We start from the raw sequence: 21791 nt of genomic DNA, 5'->3' as shown, positions 1-21791 counted from the left end.
GCCACCGCGCAGCAGCAGAACCAGAAAGGGCCATGGCTCGGCTGGGAAACGGAGGAGGGCTCTTGCTGCGGCGCCTTCTCTCGCAGCTCTCCCGCTCCGCGCAGGGGGCGACGCTGCGGGTCTCCCAGGCGCCGGCTGCAACCTACGGGTAAATTCCCTTTTGAGACGGGGCGGACAGGGGAAGCGGGGGAGGCGGACGAGCTCTGCAGCCTCAGCGACTTAGAGAAGGGAAGGCGGGGGAGGGATGTGCGCGCGCGCAGTCGGTGGCTCCTGAGCACCGGGCGGTGGGCAGAGCGTTGAAGGACGTTGGGGGAGAAGCGTGCGTGCCTAACGTGGAAGGTTATAGAGGATAGCGCGCAGCCCAGTGGTTCCCAAACTATTTTTCTCTGGGCCACACTTTCACCATAAAGATTTACTCGCGCCACACCGATATTATTATTATTATTATTATTATTATTATTATTATTATTATTATTATTATTATATTTATTTATAAGAAATACACCGGAAAACAAAGAGAAATAACTCCTAGCTATAAATAAATAAAAATACTTGCAGATAGGTGCATAAATCCTGGCCACGCCCATGCTCCTAACAGTGCACTGCTAGTTTTATCAAATGATCACAGGACATCCAGAAAGTACCATGGAAAACAGCTCAGTTGCAGAAGAACAGGAATCCTTACCAAAATTTGATTATAAACAAGCCTCTTACATATGCACCATAAGTGACTCAAGGAGAGGTGTGAGCTTGCAGTATTGCTTGATGCTGTTGCTCTCCTTTTGAGCGTGCCTCTGAGCAGGCGATGTGCTTCCAAAGGCTACAGAACTACATGAGGATCAATGAAAATCAGAACATTTGTTTCCTCTTCCTGCTCTGGCATCTGGCAAGGACAGGGGTCTGCAACCTTTAAGACAAAAAGGAGGGATCCGGCGCTCCACGGCGCCAGGGACGCTTAAGATGGCCCTGTGGCTGAGGGCCCCCAAGTTACTCATATACGTTGTTAACAGAGGTTACCTTTGAAATGTGGCATTGTGGAATTCTGGTATTTTGGTTTGTTCCACTATTTCCACTCTTCATTTCTCCTACCTCCTGATTAAAGTTTGATTAGAGCAAACAGGGTCTAACGCTACCAAGTGAAATGTCAAGCAGTTCCCCTAAATCTCAAAGCCACACTCTTTCCTTTCCTACACTTCCTTCCATTTGTGGGGGGATGCACTCAACCACTCTCCGCCCCCCAACATCATCATCCAGTTAAGCTGGAATTGACCAGAGAAAAGCTCTGGAATGGGGTATTTCAAAGTGGATTTTCCAAGTAACTCTTTGTAGGATTGGGCTACCACTGTCCACAAGACTGTTGTTCTTGCTACAATATTCTAATGTAGCCACCCTTTTGGAATATGGGTTGAAGACAAATATTTTACAGTGTTTTTGCAATTCTAAAATGGCAAGGGTCACAAGACACTTGGACAAAAAAATGTCCAAAGTCCTTTCGTGGCGAAGCACTGACAAAAATCTAGTCCCTATCTTATCAATGTGCAGCGCTATCCAATTGTTGCCCCTATTTTGTGTGATTTGGTTTTCCTTCCCAAATAAACACATGAACGCTGGTTCAATTGCTGGTATCACACTTCCCCGCTCCCCAGACCAATGTCTAGATTAGTGGAGCCGTTATCTTTTTGTGCCTTTGTTAGTCATTAACTCAACAGATTGGTTTCCAGCTACATAGAAGCAAAACAGCAGATACTGACTAAAAGAAGGGAATTGGGGGAAGCAAGGCCATGTTGAGCATTTTATTGGAAGCTCAGGATAATATTATGCATTCTGGGTTCCATTCCTTAAAGAGGTATGACTCCAGAACAGGTGAGTTGGAGTCCAACATTTATCTGTCAGGTGAGCATGACAGAACCCTGGAAGCGAAGTTTTAATATAATTCGAAATGGTTGTGCCGTTCCTTTAAGAGCATCATATCTCAGTTTTACTTTTTTTTCCCTGTACGTATACGCCTATTTAATAACTAAAATACCAGCATGCAATTAGCAAGTGACATTACTTGCTTCACAATGGGGTGCAATTGATAGTTCTGAATTTGGATTGTAAGGAGATCTGTGTGGGAGAAGAAACTCAGATCAAATGAGCTGAAGGATTTGGTTTACGAATGTTGCAATAACGCACTGCTGTTCCTCATCTTTTGTAGAGGACCCGATTTCAAGTCAACAATCCCGGCAGTTAAATCTGTTCTGGAATTCTCCTCTGACCCCCCTCTGGAGCAGAGTTGTGGTGGGGGTGGGGGATGCACAGAGAAAGGAGAGGGAGGGGGGTGTCCACTGCAAAAATCCTTTTTGCAAAATCCTTGCACTTACAGAACCACTTCGCTGGATAGCAGCACTCTGTGTTTCCATATGGGAGGTTGCTTCATTTGTTTATTGCCCAGCAGCTGAAGGCCCATCCTCCTTTAAAAGTTGGCAAAGCAATGAGTAAATCTTTCACAGTCTGCTAAAAGAACAGCCTCAGAGCACAATTCTGTTTTTTCTAATTTTGGGCAACTTCACTCCTATCGTACAGGACAAAAAAATTCCTTCCGTACCTAAAGTGCAAACAACCACACTTTAGCCTTCTTTCATTAACAGCATCAGTCTTAAGAGTAAGACTGGGCAGTCTGAGCTCCAATTTAGGTGTTATAAAGCTAAAATGTTGTGTTTTTTGGGGGGGGCTGATATTTCCACTAGCACTTCAGTAACCTCAGCTAAAGTCGAAGTGAATGGCGTCCGACTACATTATCAGCAAACGGGAAGTGGAAGCCATGCTGTCTTGCTTCTCCCTGGAATGTTAGGTTTGGATCTTTTTGTCTTACCTCTTTGGTCTGTGTCTTATGCTTGTGGTCTTTCTCAGTGATGTTCTTTTCCTCGGTAAGATATACAGTATACACAACAGCCAGGCTTATTCATACCATTCACACTCTTACAGAGTGGCAATGATTTTTTAAAAAATCTTGTAAGGAACTAAGACAACTCAGTCCACCAACTTTTTCTCACAGTGGTCACCTAGACCAGCTGGACTCAAGTACAATTTCCCCCACTTTTGATCCTCACAAACAGGTATTCAGAGTCATCCTGCCTCAGACAGTGGAGATTGGGCATAGCCATTATACAGAAGTAATCCATTTTGTAGCTAAGATATAAAACTCCTTCTGTGCCATTTGTTTAACTCAGGAGCGTTCATGGACTTCTACATGTTTGTTTACCTATATAGGCTAAATATGCAGTTTTTAAGAATGTAGAACTAGAAATGGATTTGAGAGAGGCATTGCTTGCCTGGGTGTAGAGACAATTTTCTTGCCTCTGGTCAAACAGGTGTTTGCAAGGATGCCAAAGGTGAAAAGAGGATGACAGGTGTGCAGGTGAGGAGCAGCACCCCTTAATTCCAAGCTGCTTTCAATTATCCGCAAAAGCTATTGCCTCATCTCTTATTTCAACATAGAGAGGAGCCATAGAAGAGAAGGCCTTTGATGGTTGTTAGCTATTGCTCTGCCCCCCACAGTTAGAGACACTAACGCTTCTGTGCTGAGAACCACAGGAGGGGGGAGGGCTCTTGTGCTCGGGTCCTCAATGTGAGCATCCCATGGGCATCTGTTTGTCCCCTATGAGAACAAGATGTTGGCCGTGATGGGCCATTGGGCTCTTCTTATGCTCGTATTCCACCATGTCTTAGCTGCCAAGTATCCCGTTTTTCGCGGGAAACCCCTGGATTGTAATCTGTTTCCCGCTGTTCTCCCGAATGGAGAAAAATCCTGGAAATCTCCCGGATTTCCTACCTGCCACAGAGCCTCCATTTTGGGTGCTGCTCTGACCATGTGTGGGCACCGGAAATAGGGCAGAGCGGCACCAGAAGTCGCTTCTACGCATGCCCGGCGACCATCACCAAGATGGCCGTTGCCATGCGGCCACCACCAAGATGGCCGCCTCCATGCAGCCACCACCAAGATGGTCACTGCCATGCGGCCACCAAGATGGCTGCCGGGCATGCGTAGAAGCGACTTCCGGTGCCATTCTGCCCTATTTCCGGTGCCCACACATGGTCAGAGCGGCCCCGGAAGTTGCTTCTATGCAACTTCCAGTGCCACGCCCCTGCTGATCCCACAGTTTTCAGCGGAAGACTAGGGAGGTATGCACTATGTGGTCTTCCTTGGTGATGAGAGTTATCACGCAAGCTACACCTGTTCAATTTCCCCCTTTTCTGCAACTGTCAAATGAGTCCTGACCTCTCTTGCACCAAGCCACTACCGTGTAACCAAGGACAATCCTTAGAATGAGTCTGGTGCATTGGGGGGACATTTCCCTGGTCAAAAGGTGTCCTCACACCATTGATTGTAAGCATATGGAGCATAGATATTAAGTACAGTGGTACCTCGGGTTACAAACACTTCGGGTTACAGACTCCGCTAACCTGGAAGTAGTACCTTGGGTCGTTAAGAACTTTGCCCAGGATGAGAACAGAAATCACGCGGCGGTGGTGCGGTGGCAGCGGGAGGCCCCATTAGCTAAAGTGGTACGTCAGGTTAAGAACAGTTTCAGGTTAAGAATGGACCTCCGGAACGAATTAAGTTCGTAACCAGAGGTACCACTGTAAATATAATTGTTGGGGCTTAATTTCCAATTGCTCATCATTGTAAGAGAGTATCTGTGGCTGTGGCCTGTAGTTGTAGGATATTATGTCAGATTTGTAACTCCTTGAGCAGAAAAATAAAGACACAAGGTTGGTTTATTGGGTGGTACCCATAAGGCAGAGTTTCCTTTTAAACTTAAAATGTGCATACCAGTGCTATTTTTCTAGAAAAAGAGGAGCTGGAACTCACCACTGTTCTCTTACAATGGCAATGGTGCCCGTCTGAGAGGTGATGGAACTGAGTTCCGGCTGAAAACAGCCCTGGGCATAACGACTGTCTGTTTTGGTGCAATTCTTTCACTTTTTTTTGTAGGGAGTGGCCAGACCGATTTTGGACCACAGCTGAAGTCTATGAACAAGCAGCAATTCACAGTTGTAGCCTGGGATCCTCGGGGGTATGGAAAGTCAATCCCCCCACTTCGAGATTTCCCTGAAGATTTTTTTGAGAGAGATGCAAAAGATGCCGTGGACTTGATGCAGGTAAATTTGTCCTTCTAAGGAACACCCTTTGGAGAACTGAAGTGTTCCCTCCCCATAGCTGCCAAGTTATCCCTTATTTTAAAGGATTTTCCCTTATGCTGAATAGGCTTCCTCACGAGAAAAGGGAAAACTTGGCAGCTATGCCCCTCCCTGGGGTTTTAGAATGTTAGTTGTGGGAGTAAACACAGCAAGCAAAACTTTTTATTTTTTTGAGCCTCAAAGTTTGTGGCTCAGAAACTTTATGCAAATGATTAACTGTTTAGTAGCAGGATACCTCTATTGCATGGACCCAGGTGGCGCTGTGGTTAAACCACTGAGCCTAGGGCTTGCTGATCAGAAGGTTGGCGGTTCGAATCCCTGTGACGGGGTGAGCTCCCGTTGCTTGGTCCCAGCTCCTGCCAACCTAGCAGTTCGAAAGCACGTCAAAATGCAAGTAGATAAATAGGAAGGTAAACGGCGTTTCCATGTGCTGCTCTGGTTTGCCAGAAGCGGCTTTGTCATGCTGGCCACATGACCTGGAAGCTACACGCCGGCTCCCTCGGCCAATAATGTGAGATGAGCGCGCAACCCCAGAGTCTGTCATGACTGGACCTAATGGTCAGGGGTCCCTTTACCTTTACCTCTATTGCAGGATACCTCTGCCTCGTTTTTGCTTTAGCAACCTATTCCTTTCAAAGACTATTCAGCTTAATTCCTTTTTTAAAAAACTCACCATTATATATAGCCTATTCAAACACAAAAACAAGTGTAAGGTACTAGCACCCAAACTGCATGTCACTAAAACTTTCAGTTCATTTGCATGTAATTGAAGGAAACAACTTCAGGTACATGGTAGGGAGTGCTGAATCTTATTCCCTAATAACTCTTAACAGCCAGCCTTACTTCTGGAGACAAACACCTGGAGAAACACAAAGAGGATTGGGGAGAGTGAATGAGGACCAAATGGGTTGGCCTAAATGGTTAAGGCAAATAATTTTAGCCCTACACTCTGGTGACCCAATTAATCTCCCCTCCACCTCCACAATGAGCATAGTTCTTGTCCTAGCATGTGGCAATGAACCCTCATAGGATGTTCTAGTAGCCTTCATACACACCTACCATCATAGCTTGGCACCAGCCATCATGACTGAAGTGGCAGGCCTCTCAATGCTTCGCAGAAGCATTTAGCAGGATTGGCACCCTATGAGGCAAGATGTATGGGCTACTCTCACTCAAAGCACAAGGGGATGGCTGTCATCCCTACTCTATTTCACTTTTACAAAGGTTTGGATATTACTTTAGATCACGGTTTCCCAAATTTGGCTCTCCAGCTGTTTTTGGACTACATCTCCTATCATCCCTGTGGGATGATAGGAATTGTAGTCTGAAAAACAGCTGGAGACTCAAGTTTGGGAAAGACAGCTTTAGATGATCTGGAAGAAGGGAGCTGCCTACCCTTCTTGTAGGTTGTCAGGATACAGTACGGGAGTGGCTAATCTGTGACCCTCCAGATATTGCTGGACTACAACTCCCATCTTTCCTGACCATTGGCTGAGCTGGTGGATGCTCAAGACCAGGCACCCCCAAACTGCGGCCCTCCAGATGTTTTGGCCTACAACTCCCATGATCCCTAGCTAACAGGATCAGTGGTCAGGGATGATGGGAATTGTAGTCCAAAACATCTGGAGGGCCGAAGTTTGGGGATGCCTGCTCAAGACCATCAACACCTGAAGGGCCACAAGGTAGCAACCCCTGATCTAGCAAGCCTCCAGTACCATAGGTGAAATTTAGTAGGTGCAACATAGCCAAACTCCCACCACTTGTAAATTCCCTCGATTTCGGTGGGGAAGGGTTGCTTCTGAAGAGACTTGTGCCTTCAGGTAAGGCCATTCAGCTGTAAACATCAGTTATTTCCAGTCTGTTTCCCTGTACTAAACAAGGTACTGAAGTTTAAGAAGTTCTCCTTGCTGGGATGGAGTGACGGGGGAATAACAGCACTCATTGCTGCTGCAAAGAATCCAAATCTTATCCACAAAATGGTGGTTTGGGGAGCCAATTCCACTGTTTCAGAGGAGGACGTGAAACTTTACAATGGTATGTATCAGATGAATGTAGAAAGGGTACGCTGAAGTTTTTCTTTAATTTTCTTTTCTAAACAATCATAAACATTTCAAAAATTGAAGTAATGTAAGCTCGACGAATTCACGATTCAGCTATATTCCTAGCTGTCAGAAAGGAAGTTTGGTTACTAGTTGTGAAACTTAATACTCCAATATAGCAAAAATGCATTACTATGAAAATATTATAAAGGTCTATTATAAGAAAATCTTTCTCCACTGCACTCATAATGTATGTGAGGAGAAAATGGATTATCCACCTTTTTAGCTCCTGACAATACTTGCTGTTTTCCCATTAAATAGTTAGCGATAAATCATAAAAATATTGTTTTGCACCAGCTGAATAAGCAGCAAATAGAATTAAAAGCCTTATTGAATGAAGTATCATGGATTGTGATTACAGAAAAGAAAAAAAATGTTTTAAGGAACAGTTGAATCGCTCTTGAACAGAAATGAGGGGGGCTTTTCTAGATTTCAAATCTGCTTTCGATTTAATACCAAGGGATAGCCTTTGGGGAAAGCTTGGCACCACAAGCATATAAAGACGCTTATTGCGCCTTATCCGTAGTCTATATGAAAACACTAGGATCAGGGTAAGATGTGATCGACAGGAAATTCAAACTTATCACGGGGTTAAACAAGGGTGCGCTCTTGCACCAACACTATTTAATTTCTATATTAATTCTTTAGCAGGAAATATGGCGAAAGAAAATGCCCTCCCACCCAAACTAGCAGGTATGCCCCTCCCGGTCCTCTTGTATGTGGACGATGCAGTCCTACTTTCTTTTTCCTGCGTTGGTTTAAGGAAACTTCTGAGATCACTTGCTAATTATTGTCAAGCTGAACAGTTATCAATTAATTACAGTAAATCTAAAATTATGGTGTTTTCAAAAGAAAAGAAGAAAACATAAATGGAGAATTGATAGTCATCCAATGAGCAGGTAGCAACCTTCAAATACCTGGGAATAATACTTCCGCAACTTATCTATGGATCCCAGGTTTGCAGTTTCAAAAATTTCGCTCCCCTGGAGGCATTTCAAACTACATTTTTTTGTTGCCTACTAGGGGTCCCCCCCTGCATTTCCAATATACCTGTCAGTGCACGGCTGTGGACTCGAAAGATAGACTATTGGCTAAAACTCATTCCCCCCCCCCCCGACTGGGCTGGCTCCACTAACATTACTAGATACCTATCATTCCAATTGGAAAGACACTCTGTATGAAAAGTTAAGAAGCCACAGACCTTGATAGCGGCGGGATATGAGAGAGCCAGAAACCAAGTGCGCCGACGAATCAGGGACGTGGAGCTGCAATGTCATATGGGCAAAATGGACAAACACGCTGAAATAAGAGATTATGGGAGAGGGTTCTCTACTGCAAATTATCTGACAAAATTAAAAATACCTAAGTATAGACATTCCTTCTCCATGGCCAGATTTAATGTAATAATAATAATAATAATAATAATAATAATAATAATAATAATAATTTATTTATACCCCGCCCATCTGGCCGGGTTCCCCCAACCACTCTGGGCGGCTTCCAACAAAACATTAAAATACAGAAATAAAACATTAAAAGCTTCCCTAAACAGGGCTGCCTTGAGATGCCTTCTAAAGGTCTGGTAATTGTTGTTCTCTTTGACCTCTGGTGGGAGGGCATTCCACAGGGTGGGTGCCACTACCAAGAAGGCCCTCTGCCTGGTTCCCTGTAACTTGGCTTCTCGTAGCGAGGGAACCGCCAGAAGACCCTCGGTGCTGGACCTCAGTGTCCGGGCAGAACAATAGGGGTGGAGACGCTCCTTCAGGTATACTGGACCGAGGCCATTTAGGGCTTTAAAGATCAACACCAACACTTTGAATTGTGCTCGGAAACGTACTGGGAGCCAATGTAGGTCTTTCAAGACGAGTGTTATGTGGTCTCGGTGGCCGCTCCCAGTCACCAGTCTAGCTGCCGCATTCTGGGTTAGTTGTAGTTTCCGGGTCACCTTCAAAGGTAGCCCCACGTAGAGCGCATTGCAGTACTCCAAGCGAGAGATAACTAGAGCATGCACCACTCTGGCAAGACAGTCCGCGGGCAGGTAGGGACTCAGCCTGTGTACCAGATGGAGCTGATAAACAGCTGTCCTGGACACAGAATTGACCTGTGCCTCCATGGACAGCTGTGAGTCCAAAATGACTCCCAGGCTGCACACCTGGTCCTTCAGGGGCACAGTTACCCCATTCAGAACCAGGGAATCCTTCACACCTGCCCGCCTCCTGTCCCCCACAAACAGTACCTCTGTCTTGTCAAGATTCAAACTCAAGCTGTTAGCCGCCATCCATCCTCCAACTGCCTCCAGACACTCACACAGGACCTTCACCGCCTTCACTGGTTCTGATTTGAAAGAGAGATAGAGCTGGGTATCATCCGCATACTGATGAACACCCAGCCCAAACCCCCTGATGATCTCTCCCAGCGGCTGCATATAGATATTAAAAAGCATGGGGGAGAGAACGGAACCCTGAGGCACCCCACAAGTGAGTGCCCAGGGGTCTGAACACTCATCCCCCACCACCACTTTCTGAACACGGCCCAGAAGGAAGGAGCGGAACCACTGCATGACAGTGCCCCTAGCTCCCAAGCCCTCAGTCCAGAAGGATGTTATGGTCGATGATGTCAAAAGCCGCTGAGAGATCCAGCAGAACTAGGAAACAGCTCTCACCTTTGTCCCTAGCCCGCCGGAGATCATCGACCAGTGCAACCAAGGCAGTTTCAGTCCCATGATGAGGCCTGAATCCCGACTGGAAGGGATCCAAATGGTCCGCTTCTTCCAGGCGTGCCTGGAGTTGTTCAGCAACCACTCGCTCAATCACCTTGCCCAGGAATGGAAGATTTGAGACTGGGCGATAGTTGGCCATATTGGCCGCATCTAAAGACGGTTTTTAAAGAAGTGGTTTAATAACCGCCTCTTTCAGCGGGTCTGGGAAGGCTCCCTCACAGAGAGAAGCATTCACCAACCCGCGAAGCCCATCGCCCAGCCCTTCCCGGCTAGCTTTTATAAAAGCCAGGATGGACAAGGGTCAAGGAGACAGGTGGTTGGTTTCACTCGTCCAAGCAGCCTGTCCACATCCTCGGAGGTAACAGGTTGTACTCCCCTCTGCCATGTTGCAAGGCAGGTACGAGGGTAAACCTTATGAGACACGTATTTGCCCATGTGGCTCATTGGAAGTAGAAACAAATACACATGGATTGCTATACTGCAGCCTCTACGAGGATTTACATTTGTCCTTTATTGCCCCAGTTTTACAAAAGTTTAAGTATGAACCAGAACCCCAACACCTGCGAGCCCTGTTAGAGGACAAGGACCCACGAAATCACGACCAATGTTGTAAAATTTTGTGTATCTGCTATTAGACGCAGGAAACAAGAGTTTCCCAATAGCAATTCCCAGGGGAATGCTAACATTTAATCTTATTATGTTTTTTAACTCTAAAGTGTAATTGTTGTTCAATTTGTACTGAAATTGTCCATGGTAACTTTTTATGTTATGCTCTGCCGACTCGCCACATGAGTCGAATTGGTCTGTGACCGTTCAATAAACTTTGATTTGATTTGAAATGAGGGGGTGGGGAGCTACTATAATTAACAACCCTGCAGAAAAAGAATTCAATTTAAAACTAAACATTTGCACATTTTGCTGCTACATTTTTTTTTTAAAAAAAGAAACAACTCTGTAAAAACTTAAATGTGAGAGCTTCTAGCAGTGAGATGAGATCTTAGGATACTGCTGTATTGTTGCTGGTACTTTTAGCTTATTCATAAACGACCAAGCTGAGCAGTGAGGCGGCCAATATGCTAATGACCCCCAATTATTCAGGGTAGGAAAGACAAAAGAAAGGATTGCAAAGAGCTAGAACTGTATTTATCCAAAATGGATGAATGGATGAGAAAATGCCAAGTGCAGTTCAGAGTAAGGGTAAAATGAAGTACTGTACTGTGGAACAAAATATCCTAACTTCACATTATACTGGGATTGCCACACGTCCAGAAATTCTAGGACATGTTCTCTATGGCCACCTGGAGGGAAATTTACATTTTAAAGCAAATGTCTGGGATTTTTAAAAAATAAAATAAAATGGGCACAGGTGGCTCTGATTCAGGCTGTGGCACAGCTTGGGTTCTGTTGTAGCCACGGGTGGTTTGGGCTTGGCAGCGGCAGACAGCATGGGGGCTATTAGGTGAATGCCCCCCCTCAAATCTCAACAACTATTTATGTCTGTATTTTTACCAACCCTACTATACACTGGTGGGGCCCGAGCTAATAGTTACTGACCAAGAAAGGGATTGAAGGAGGTGAGGGAAAGCTCAATTTAAATGCTGATCCAGTGTTTTAAGTGCTGTGGAAATGGCAAAATTCTAGTTCGCAAGATAGGATACAGTAGAGTTCGAAAAAGTGAAACAAAAATGATTAAGGGCGGGGCTAAATCCAGTCTATTATGGGAAAAGGTTATGATGTTTGGTGCCTTTTAGCCTAGAAAAAGGTGAGTATTGGGGGCATAATAACGATGTATTAAAATTATCTGGAGAAAGTGGGTAGAAGTTCTCTCTCTCTCTCAAAATACTAGAATAGAGCTGGATTTGTGTTTAATTATGTGAATCAATTTGCATTGACCCTGCCCACTGTTGGCATGAAGCTCTGAAAAGTTAGGCATGGAAGGGGATCGAGGCCCTTGGGCTGCAAAAGGTTCCCCGCTCCTCCATAATGGACAGGATTTTGATACTTCTTTTAATATGCACATTTCATTCCCTTGTCCTCAGCTATCCGTGATGTTTCAAACTGGAGTGAAAGAGCCAGGCAGCCAATGGAAGAAATGTACGGCCACGATTACTTTAGCAAAACCTGCGCAGCCTGGGTGGATGGAATCTCCCAGTTTGCACAAAAGCCAAATGGTAAGAAATCCTGCAGCTAAAAAGAGATAGAGAAGCCAGCAATGATAAGGCCCTGTTTTGTTGCCTTTCAGATCACTATTGTCCATCGCTGTATCTCAGAAGCATCTTTATCCACAAACGTTCTTCCCAAGAGTCTGCCAGCATTTAAAAATCAATGCTGACTTTGTGTGATTAGAGGGAAAAGGTGGGATACAAATGCAATCATTTAAAAATAAGTGAAATATTACAATGGGTCAGATTTAACTAATTCCTTCCATTAGTGGCAGTGCTGGATTTACGTATAAGATGAAACAAACTATCGCTTAGGGCCCCACTCTCTTGGGGGTCCCCAAAAAAATTAAGAAAAAAAAACTGGATGTACATTTCCAAAATATAAGATAAAAAACAAATAAAATAAAACCTACATACAGCAACAGTGTTTTGTGTTGTGTAGGCTCCTATGACATAAGTAATGGGCCCTTTATATGTGATATTTTAGGAAGCAGGCTAGCAGGCGGGGCCCATTACATACCTCATAGGAAAACCCCCAGAGCAGCACTAAGGAGTGGGCAGAATGTCCTGTCAGAGCTGAAATGTTTGCACTGATTCACCTCCTCCCATAGATTATAGCCGCTTTCTGATTATTTAGATCAGAGCTGAGGCTCTCCCTTTAGCAGCTATGAATGAACTTTCCCTCCCAATTCTGTGTCCCTTTGGGATGCGGGTGGCGCTGTGGTCTAAACCACTGAGCCTCTTGGGCTTGCCAATCAGAAGGTTGGCGGTTCAAATCCCCGCAATGGAGTGAGCTCCCGTTGCTCTGTCCCAGCTCCTGCCAACCTAGCAGTTCGAAAGCATGCCAGTGAAAGCAGATAAATAGGTACCGCTGTAGCGGGAGGGTAAACGGCGTTTCCGTGCGCTCTGGTTTCCGTCATGGTGTCCTGTTGCACCAGAAGTGATTTAGTCATGCTGGCCACATGACCTGGAAATCTGTCTGTGGACAAACGTCGGCTCCCTCAGCCTAAAAGCGAGATGAGCACTGCACCCTATAAGTTACCTTTGACTGGACTTAACCGTCCAGGGGTCCTGTACCTTTTACCTTTTGACACAGGGCCGCCATGGGATAAACATTTTGAGTGCAGACTGTTTCTCCAGCTGTCATTTTACCTTCTTTGTCATACGAAGTTTGTTTTTTACTAGTGGCAGTGGTTGGAAAAGCACCATGCTACCTGCAAGGCGAAAGAGGCTTCTGAGCTGCTGAGAGTAGGAATTGGTAGGGGGCGGGGAGAGATTGCTGGATTCACGACAATCTCTCTCTTAAGATTTGGATTGGCAATCCACCTGCAAATGAGGAACTGCCATTTGAACAGTTCTGCAACCTTGAAATAACCGTCATGCTCGCCAGATCCCTACATTTTGCTCGTGGTTCTGCTTTTTTAAGTAAGCAAGCTTGTTGGAACGTCTCACTGGGGAAATGACACACTGCCTAATTGCACACAAGGTATTTCTTCTTTTCTACTCCAGCTTTCAGGGGAAAAAAATTAACGTTCCCTGCTTACACTTCTCTGCTTAAGTCAATCATTGCCAGTCTTGGTTTAAAAAAGCAATAATCGTTTGAGACTAATTTCCAGGAGCTTTTTAAAAAACCGAGCTTTTTAAAAAAGAAAAGCCTTCTGAATGCTAATGGCTGTTCAGTACATCAAGGACAAAGCAGTCAAATCACTTGGAGGGCACAAAATGGGCAGCAAGGCTGGGCAAAGCAACTCTGGCTGCAATCTCCTACCCACATATCCTGGGAGCAGACCCCAATGAACTCAGTGAGACTGACTTCTGGGTAGACCTAGAGCTGCATTATCCCAGTCCCAGCTGGGGAGAAGTAGAGTGGCATATCAGCCACTGCATCCCAGGTTCTGACAACCAGGAGAGAAGAGGTGGAAAAATAAAATTTTTGCTGCACCAGTTCCAGGCCGGCCTAGCTGAGGGATCTGAGAATTGGTTCCTTTGGGGAAACCTGATACCATTTCTGGCCTTTCTGCCAGCTACCACCACCAGAACTTCCAGTTGCTGCTTTCCACACCCACCCCACTAACAGATTTCCACCTTCACCATAGCCTAACACACACACACACACACACACACACACACACACACACACACACACCCCTAGCAGTGCAGGAGATTAGGGCTGCTCGGATTATTATTAGCCACTGTTTAATTTCCTGAAGACACTTTCTCAGTGTTCCCAGGCCTTGCCAGGACATATTTTAAACTCTTGTAATGTTGTCCTTTTCTTTGTAAACTGTATATGCTTTCAGGGTGGCGTACAGGTCACAGAACTCAGTAAATTGGGTTATTTGGAACCTAATTTATTTTGTGCGCACAGAACACACAACATCCTACCGGCATTAGCCGAGTCGACATATTCAACTCAAGATTTATAAGTGCCGACACTTGTGATGGGTAATAAAAGGAAACACAGAAGCAAACTGCCCATAAAAGCAAAATAAAATTCCGACACATATTTTTAAGTACAAAAGCTCTTCGATGCAGTTATCAGTACATGCTTGAACAGGTTGTCTAAGAATTCAGAACTACGGGAAATGCTGAGAGGAGGAGGAAGAAAACCCTAGCAATTTTGTCTGAATCAGACTGGCACTCAAGGAATTGTTCTCATTGTGGTAATTCCTGTTCCTGATCCAGTTGCTACTAAACAATTTTCTTGCAGCCAGAATCAACTATTTCATTTCCTTTGCAAGGAGGAAGTAGGTGGTGTTATGCTTCACTGGGGAAATGTGATGCTATTACCAATTCAAAGTAAACGAATAAGGAAATTATCTTGACATTTTTCCCACTTCCCACCCCCAGGTAGTATCTGTGAGTCTTTGCTGCCTCATATTAACTGCCCAACGTTAATAATCCACGGAGAGAAAGATCCCTTGGTTCCACGCTTTCATCCTGAATATCTTCACAAACATATCAAGGGTTCACAGTAAGTCAGTTTTTCTTGGGGAGGTGGGCAGGAGAAACTAAAGCTAAAATTTATGTGAATACAGTGGTACCTTGGGTTAAGAACTTAATTTGTTCTGGAGGTCCGTTCTTAACCCGAGGTAGCACTTTAGCAAATGGGGCCTCTCGCTGCTGTGCGATTTCTGTTCTCATCCTGAAGCAAAGTTCTTAACCTGAGGTACTATTCCTGGGTTAGCAGAGTCTGTAACCTGAAGCGTCTGTAACCCAAGGTACCACTGTAGATTAAAAAGCTTCTCCAGCTGCTCAGAACAAACCACTTTGTAGGCTTCTAGAAGCTACGATCATTTGAAAGAATGCGTCCAGCCACGATATTGTAGAAATACTCACATACAGATCCATCCCACAGGAAAGATTTGGGCGCAGTAGATGCAATTTCTGAGCGCAAGTAGAAAGTGCAACTTGAACAAACCAGCACAAAATTCATTTCGCAATTTCCCGCAATTCAGCAAAGCATCCGGGGTCAGTAACTTGAGATGAAAGCTCAGGGACCTGCTTCCAAAATTAGACACCAGCATTAGGAAGTTAGAAACTGCTAGCAACAGTTTCAGAACTCTAAATGCTGCAAGTCTTTAATGGGACATGGTACAATGGAGGCAATCTATTCTGTAGCAGCTACAAAATAGCTGTCTTGAACGCCCTGCAGTGAATAGCACAGTAATGTTGTCAAGAGTTCAAATGAACCACCTTGCTAAAACAATCCTTAAGGGATCCTTTTTAAAAGGGATCCTTTAAGACTGCGAGCTCAAGTTTCACTGAAACTTGTTTCTAAATTTGCCCACGTCTTGACAGGCACATAAGCCTGCCAATTCAGTGTTTGCTTCGAATGTTGAAATGGCCACAGCAGCTCATAACACTTACATGTGGTGTAGTGGTTAAGAGCGGTAGACTTGTAATCTGGGGAACCGGGTTCGCGTCTCCGCTCCTCCACGTGCAGCTGCTGGGCGACCTTGGGCGAATCACACTTCTCTGAAGTCTCACAGCCCCACTCACCTCAGAGTGTTTGTTGTGGGGGAGGAAGGGAAAGGAGAATGTTAGCCGCTTTGAGACTCCTTCGGGTAGTGATAAAGGGGGATATCAAATCCAAACTCCTCCTCTTCTTCTCTTGCTATGACATGACTCCTCTGCAGTCATGTCCTGCCGATTATGTTGCTCGTTTTCATAAATATATGTATTTTTTGTTTGTTTTTTGAGACATGTCCATTTGAAAAAGATGAGCATGGACTGGGAAATAATTGTAGCATGACCAAAGTCGGACACCTCCATTACTGTCCCTAAATTATGACACAGATGCTTTGAGATGTCAATTCCAAATATGAAAATACAAATCTTTCTAGCAAGCTGGCTTCTTACATGCACTTGGGCAGAGTGTAGGTTTAAGTAATAAATGCTTGCCTTGTTTTCTGTACACCTAGAATTTATCCAATGTTTTGTTGTTTCAGGTTGCATTTGATGCCGGAAGGAAAACATAATTTGCACCTACGCTTTGCAGAGGAATTTAACAGAGTGGTGGAAAAATTTCTTCTATGAAATGTTGCCAGTTGTTACTGAACCACCCTTAGATCTATGGGTATAGCGCAGTACACAAATGTAATAAATAATAATAATTGATGAGCAAATTTTTTTGCTGTTCCTACTCCTGGGGTGGATAGGATGATAAGTCCACTTTAATCAGCTTCATCTGGTATGTGGGAAGAGAAAGGGAATCAATTTTTTTCCTGTTATATATGTATTGCACCAAAGTTGTAACATGCTTCTCATGTCAACAGTTCGGCTGTATCTTAACCTTTCGGGGGTTTTACACTTAAATGAGCATTAAAGTCTGCCTTTTGGCTATTAAGGACTGCTCGTGTTTCTTAGCAACTTTAAAAGGAACATTAGGGAAGTACATTAGTTTTAATAGATGTACAATATGATCTGTCTTGAAGAAAACGGAGTCATTATTCAGAACACATGCCTTTATAGAGTCCTCAATATTTAACACCACACAAAAACCATGGAACAGTTTGCGTTCATGACAAATTCTTAATGTTTACACAAAAATGCCACAAAAAACGTACTTGATCACTGCTCTATTTGCAGTCTACTTGCTGCTTCCATGCCCCCTCATCATCAAGCTTTTTATTCTCTTAAAATGGAAAGGTTTAAAAGCCAGCTTGTTTTCCTTTATAGGGAACATGGGACATACATCATTGCGGAAATAATACCCCATTATAATCTAACTACAGAACCGACGATAAACGGTACAACTCAGTGGCAAAGTCCTCCCTCTAAAGAAAAAGTTCTCCCATGATTCAGTTATGATTTAAGTACCCCTTTGCGGTACGCAGTGCAACAGCAGCAAATGTTGCAATTAAAATTTAAACAGTCGAACATCTAACACACAATTCAGGTTGCAAATTTCTATACTGTGTATTGTGGCAATACAATGACATTTTTTTGAAGGCAGGGAATATCCAAAATTAGCTGAGCATACACTTCTAGAATTCTGTAGAGCGTCCTTCAAATGGTTTGGGCAACGAGGGAATTCAACAGTGAAAGCACCAAGTTGAACTGAAAAAGCATGCATCAGAAGAGCTAAACCGACTGTACCCCAAAATACTACACGAAACCCCCACGATCCTAAGCCTCATCTTCCTCGCCTTCCTCTTCAAACTCTCCCTGCTCATCCGCTGTGGCGTCTTGGTATTGCTGGTATTCGGAGACCAGGTCATTCATGTTGCTCTCGGCCTCGGTGAACTCCATCTCATCCATGCCCTCTCCGGTGTACCAGTGCAGGAAGGCCTTGCGGCGGAACATGGCTGTGAACTGCTCGGAGATCCTCTTGAAGAGCTCCTGGATGGCCGTGCTGTTGCCAATGAAGGTGGCGGACATCTTGAGGCCTCGCGGAGGGATGTCGCACACGGCCGTCTTGACGTTGTTGGGGATCCACTCCACGAAGTAGGAGGAGTTCTTGTTCTGGACGTTGAGCATCTGCTCGTCCACTTCCTTCATGGACATTCTGCCCCGGAAAATGGCCGCCACCGTCAGGTAGCGCCCGTGGCGCGGGTCGCAGGCCGCCATCATGTTCTTCGAATCAAACAATTGCTGGGTCAGCTCTGGCACCGACACGGCCCGGTACTGCTGGCTTCCGCGGCTCGTGAGGGGAGCAAAGCCCGGCATGAAGAAGTGCAGGCGAGGGAATGGCACCATGTTGACCGCCAGCTTGCGGAGGTCGGCATTCAGTTGGCCAGGGAAGCGCAGGCAGGTGGTGACACCGCTCATGGTGGCCGACACCAAGTGGTTGAGGTCCCCGTACGTCGGAGTTGTGAGTTTGAGTGTGCGGAAGCAGATATCGTACAAGGCTTCATTGTCAATACAGAAGGTTTCATCCGTGTTCTCCACTAGCTGGTGGACGGACAGTGTGGCATTGTAGGGCTCCACCACCGTGTCCGACACCTTAGGGGACGGCATCACGCTGAACGTATTCATGATCCGGTCTGGATACTCCTCCCGAATCTTGCTGATGAGGAGTGTTCCCATCCCGGAGCCCGTGCCACCGCCCAGGGAATGGGTCAACTGGAAGCCCTGCAAGCAGTCACAGCTCTCTGATTCCTTCCTTACCACATCCAGCACAGAGTCCACCAGCTCAGCTCCCTCTGTGTAGTGGCCCTTGGCCCAGTTGTTCCCAGCACCGCTCTGGCCTAGAGGAAGAAGCAGAAAGACAAGGATACAGAAACAAATTTAGTAACTATTGATTTCTATCCACTAATGGCATCATGATCTGGTCCAACTGTTCCTCTTATAAGCCACGCCCAGACCCAGACCACAAAACAGTTTTAGTCTGGTTCTCAAATATGGTGTTCAAAGACCCAGCTCTGAAAAAGTACATTGGATCAAATATCGTGAGCTTTCGTACCTTTGGCAATTTGAGGGTAGGGGATGATGAAACTGACTCAGAGGAAGGGGAGATCTTTGTACCACATCACCTATTTTGCATGCCTGGAGATGTGCCACCTTTCTGCCACCTGGCATAACTAGCCTTGCCCTTGTTTCAGTACATGATCAAAAGTTACAGGGAGAATGTATAGGATTAGTCAAACATTCCTCATAGTTGAATTCAAGTGTCTCCCAGGACAGGCAGAAGAGTCAGCGGTTTTGCATAGGGATGAGATTTGCAGAACATTTGGAATGAGAAGGTATGAGCAATCAAGCAGCTGCTTCAAGATACATTGCGCCCCTGTCAAGAAGGGAGACTACAGTCACCGAAAGAATATTACATACCAAAGACAAAATTGTCAGGTCGAAAGATCTGGCCGAATGGTCCAGACCGGACAGAATCCATTGTGCCAGGCTCCAAATCCACAAGGACGGCACGGGGGACATACTTGTTGCCTGCAGGAAGAACAAAACAAAGATTTATGGATGCAGTGACCTCACTAAATTATCTGCAGTCTACTGGGCTCCCGGCAAACCTCAGTGTTACTCAGAAAAGAATTTTATATCAAGTAGCAGCGCTTATTGTAAACAGATCTTCAATGACAATCGCTATTCTCCAAAGTCAGTAAAATCAACAAAACAAAGAAAGCAAGTTTCTGGCATCAGCTTCAGAAAAAAGGGCTTCATCATGCTCTAGCCTTGGTCCCCAGGCGGGGTATAAATAAATAATAATTATTATTTTTTACTACTACTACTACGGTACTGACACCCGGTGATTGGCAGGTGATACGTCCTGCTCACCTGTCAAGGTTGGCCTGCATGTGCGTGTACATGTGTGCATAGAGACCACAGCAGCCAGAGTCACTTCCCCACCTGTACTTCATAGGTACCCATGGAAAATTTTGTCTGCAAAGTTTTATTATTATGAGGTCATTCACTTTCAATTACAGAAATCAAATAATCTTCAACATTCAGAAAACACATAATTAGGGAGCTTATGGCTGGCAGGCTCCATCTTAGAACAAAGAAATTCTTCCTATTGCCCTCACACAGAGAAAAAATTCTTCTAAGGTGGGGCACAGACATAAAAAATGGGAATACCATCTGTTTATAAAAATAAAAAAGGCTCTCTGCAAGAACTACATATTTATCTGCAGATTTAACTAGTTGGAAGCTGTGCAATCTATCAATCAAGATTTCTGTAAATGGGCAACACACTTCTTCAGAAGCAGTTCCTTAAAAAGACAAGCACTCCATTTTTACCAGCAGCTTCATTGTAGTAAACGTTGATCCTCTCAAGCTGCAAGTCGCTGTCTCCATGGTAGCTGCCTGTCGGGTCAATGCCATGCTCATCGCTGATGACCTCCCAGAACTGAAATGGGAATTTTGGAGAGCTATTTAGCAAGTGCGACAAGAAAGAATGACGAAACACGTGCAGCTGCCGCGGCCACACCTTAGCCACCATGCTGCAAGCACATGACCCACTGCGCCATGACGAGACAGATTCCCTTCACACAAAGCAATGCCAACAGGGCATTAAGAAGGCAGGATTGTTAAATTTCACGAGTGGACATACAGTTGGAGGGGGGGGGCTATTTTAACAAAGAAAGAAGCCAATTGGCTTCCGGCTTTGCACAATCACGCACACACTCAACCAGCTTGAACGCAGCTCTAAATACAGGCTGCATCCTCTGCAGAAGGGCGAGGCAACATAAAAGCTTACCGTTATAACTGGATTGATTCTATTTCTAGCTGGTTAAGGAAGGGGAAATACACTGTGTGAGACGGATGTGGCCACGATGGAAAGCGAAGGCCTTTATTGTTTCCCGCAAGATCTGCCCTATCATGAAGCGGCAGGGAGGGGCAGGGAAAGATGGTCGGCGCATCCGAAGCTTTGCAAAAGAGGGGGCGCATCGTAGACATAACCCCGGGGAGGGTTTTCCTAGTGCTTTGTCCTCCCCCTTCCCCCCTCCTTCAGCTTAATTCTTAGGTGGCGATTAATGCGTTTCATTGGAGACGCAAGAAAAGGAAACGACACTGCTGGTCCCCGCGCAGCCGGCGTTCACGAACAATAGATTCCCCACCCCCACCACCAAATTTCCTTGCCCCCGCTTTCCCATTATACCTTGGCTCCAATCTGATTCCCGCACTGGCCGGCTTGCATGTGCACGATCTCCCGCATGGCTGCGACTTTGTTTCAGGCGATCACCGGCTTGCTACTTTCAGGAAAGAGAAATCTGCGTCTTGCTCGCTCCACAACAGCAGCAAGAAACAAGGGCGCGCCTCGCCCCCTCCCCCCGAGGGCTCCTTTATAGCGGGAGGCGCGTGGCTCCGCCCCTTCCCTTCCCGGCCTCGCGGGGAGTGGGGCGGGGCTAGAGGCACGTAGAAGCTTCCTTGTCTCTCGCTCGAGGGGCGGAGAGGAGAAAGTCCACACCTCCCTCCGCTTATCGCGCCCGAGGGAGGGAGTGGGTGGGACGGCAGCGGCGGCCTGGCTTGGACTGGCATCGCCTCGCGCACGTAAGCAGCTAGTTTCTTAGGGGCGACCCTAATATTGAAAAGCGGGTCCTCGCTGTGCCGGCTGTTTGTCTTTTCAGCGGGGGTTTTATTTTTGCACCAGCCTGCAGCAGCAGAGACCATTTTGATGCGCTCAAAAGTTTTCTTTCCCCCAGATCCAAAAGCAGATAGACTGTTGTGGGCCCG

At 45.6% G+C, this 21791-nt stretch overlaps 2 protein-coding genes across 4 annotated transcripts; one reads left to right on the top strand and one right to left on the bottom strand.

Annotated features, from left to right (window-relative positions):
- BPHL (biphenyl hydrolase like) lies at nt 1-17043 on the top strand. Of its 3 annotated transcripts, XM_035126378.2 has the most exons (8): nt 1-148; nt 2730-2833; nt 4979-5145; nt 7065-7218; nt 7932-7976; nt 12042-12173; nt 15015-15138; nt 16616-17043. In XM_035126378.2, exons 1-8 carry the CDS (start codon nt 33-35, stop codon nt 16701-16703), a joined length of 930 nt encoding a protein of 309 aa, XP_034982269.2. In that variant the 5' UTR covers nt 1-32; the 3' UTR covers nt 16704-17043. The 3 variants fall into 3 exon arrangements, with proteins under 3 accessions (XP_034982269.2, XP_034982270.2, XP_060133977.1); XM_035126379.2 differs by lacking the exon at nt 7932-7976; XM_060277994.1 differs by lacking the exon at nt 16616-17043 and having other exon boundaries at nt 15015-15207.
- Nucleotides 17044-17050: 7 nt separating this feature from the next.
- LOC118090529 (tubulin beta-1 chain) lies at nt 17051-21391 on the bottom strand. The gene is made up of 4 exons (XM_035126376.2): nt 21217-21391; nt 20355-20463; nt 19437-19547; nt 17051-18856 (listed from the first exon to the last, which is right to left on the bottom strand). Exons 1-4 carry the CDS (start codon nt 21271-21273, stop codon nt 17796-17798), a joined length of 1338 nt encoding a protein of 445 aa, XP_034982267.1. The 5' UTR covers nt 21274-21391; the 3' UTR covers nt 17051-17795.
- Nucleotides 21392-21791: the final 400 nt, after the last annotated feature.

The sequence above is a fragment of the Zootoca vivipara genome, chromosome 8 (assembly GCF_963506605.1).
Source record: "Zootoca vivipara chromosome 8, rZooViv1.1, whole genome shotgun sequence".
NCBI lineage: Eukaryota > Metazoa > Chordata > Lepidosauria > Squamata > Lacertidae > Zootoca > Zootoca vivipara.
Note: the sequence above shows the minus strand (reverse complement) of the source record. Positions and strands in the feature narration are given on the sequence as shown.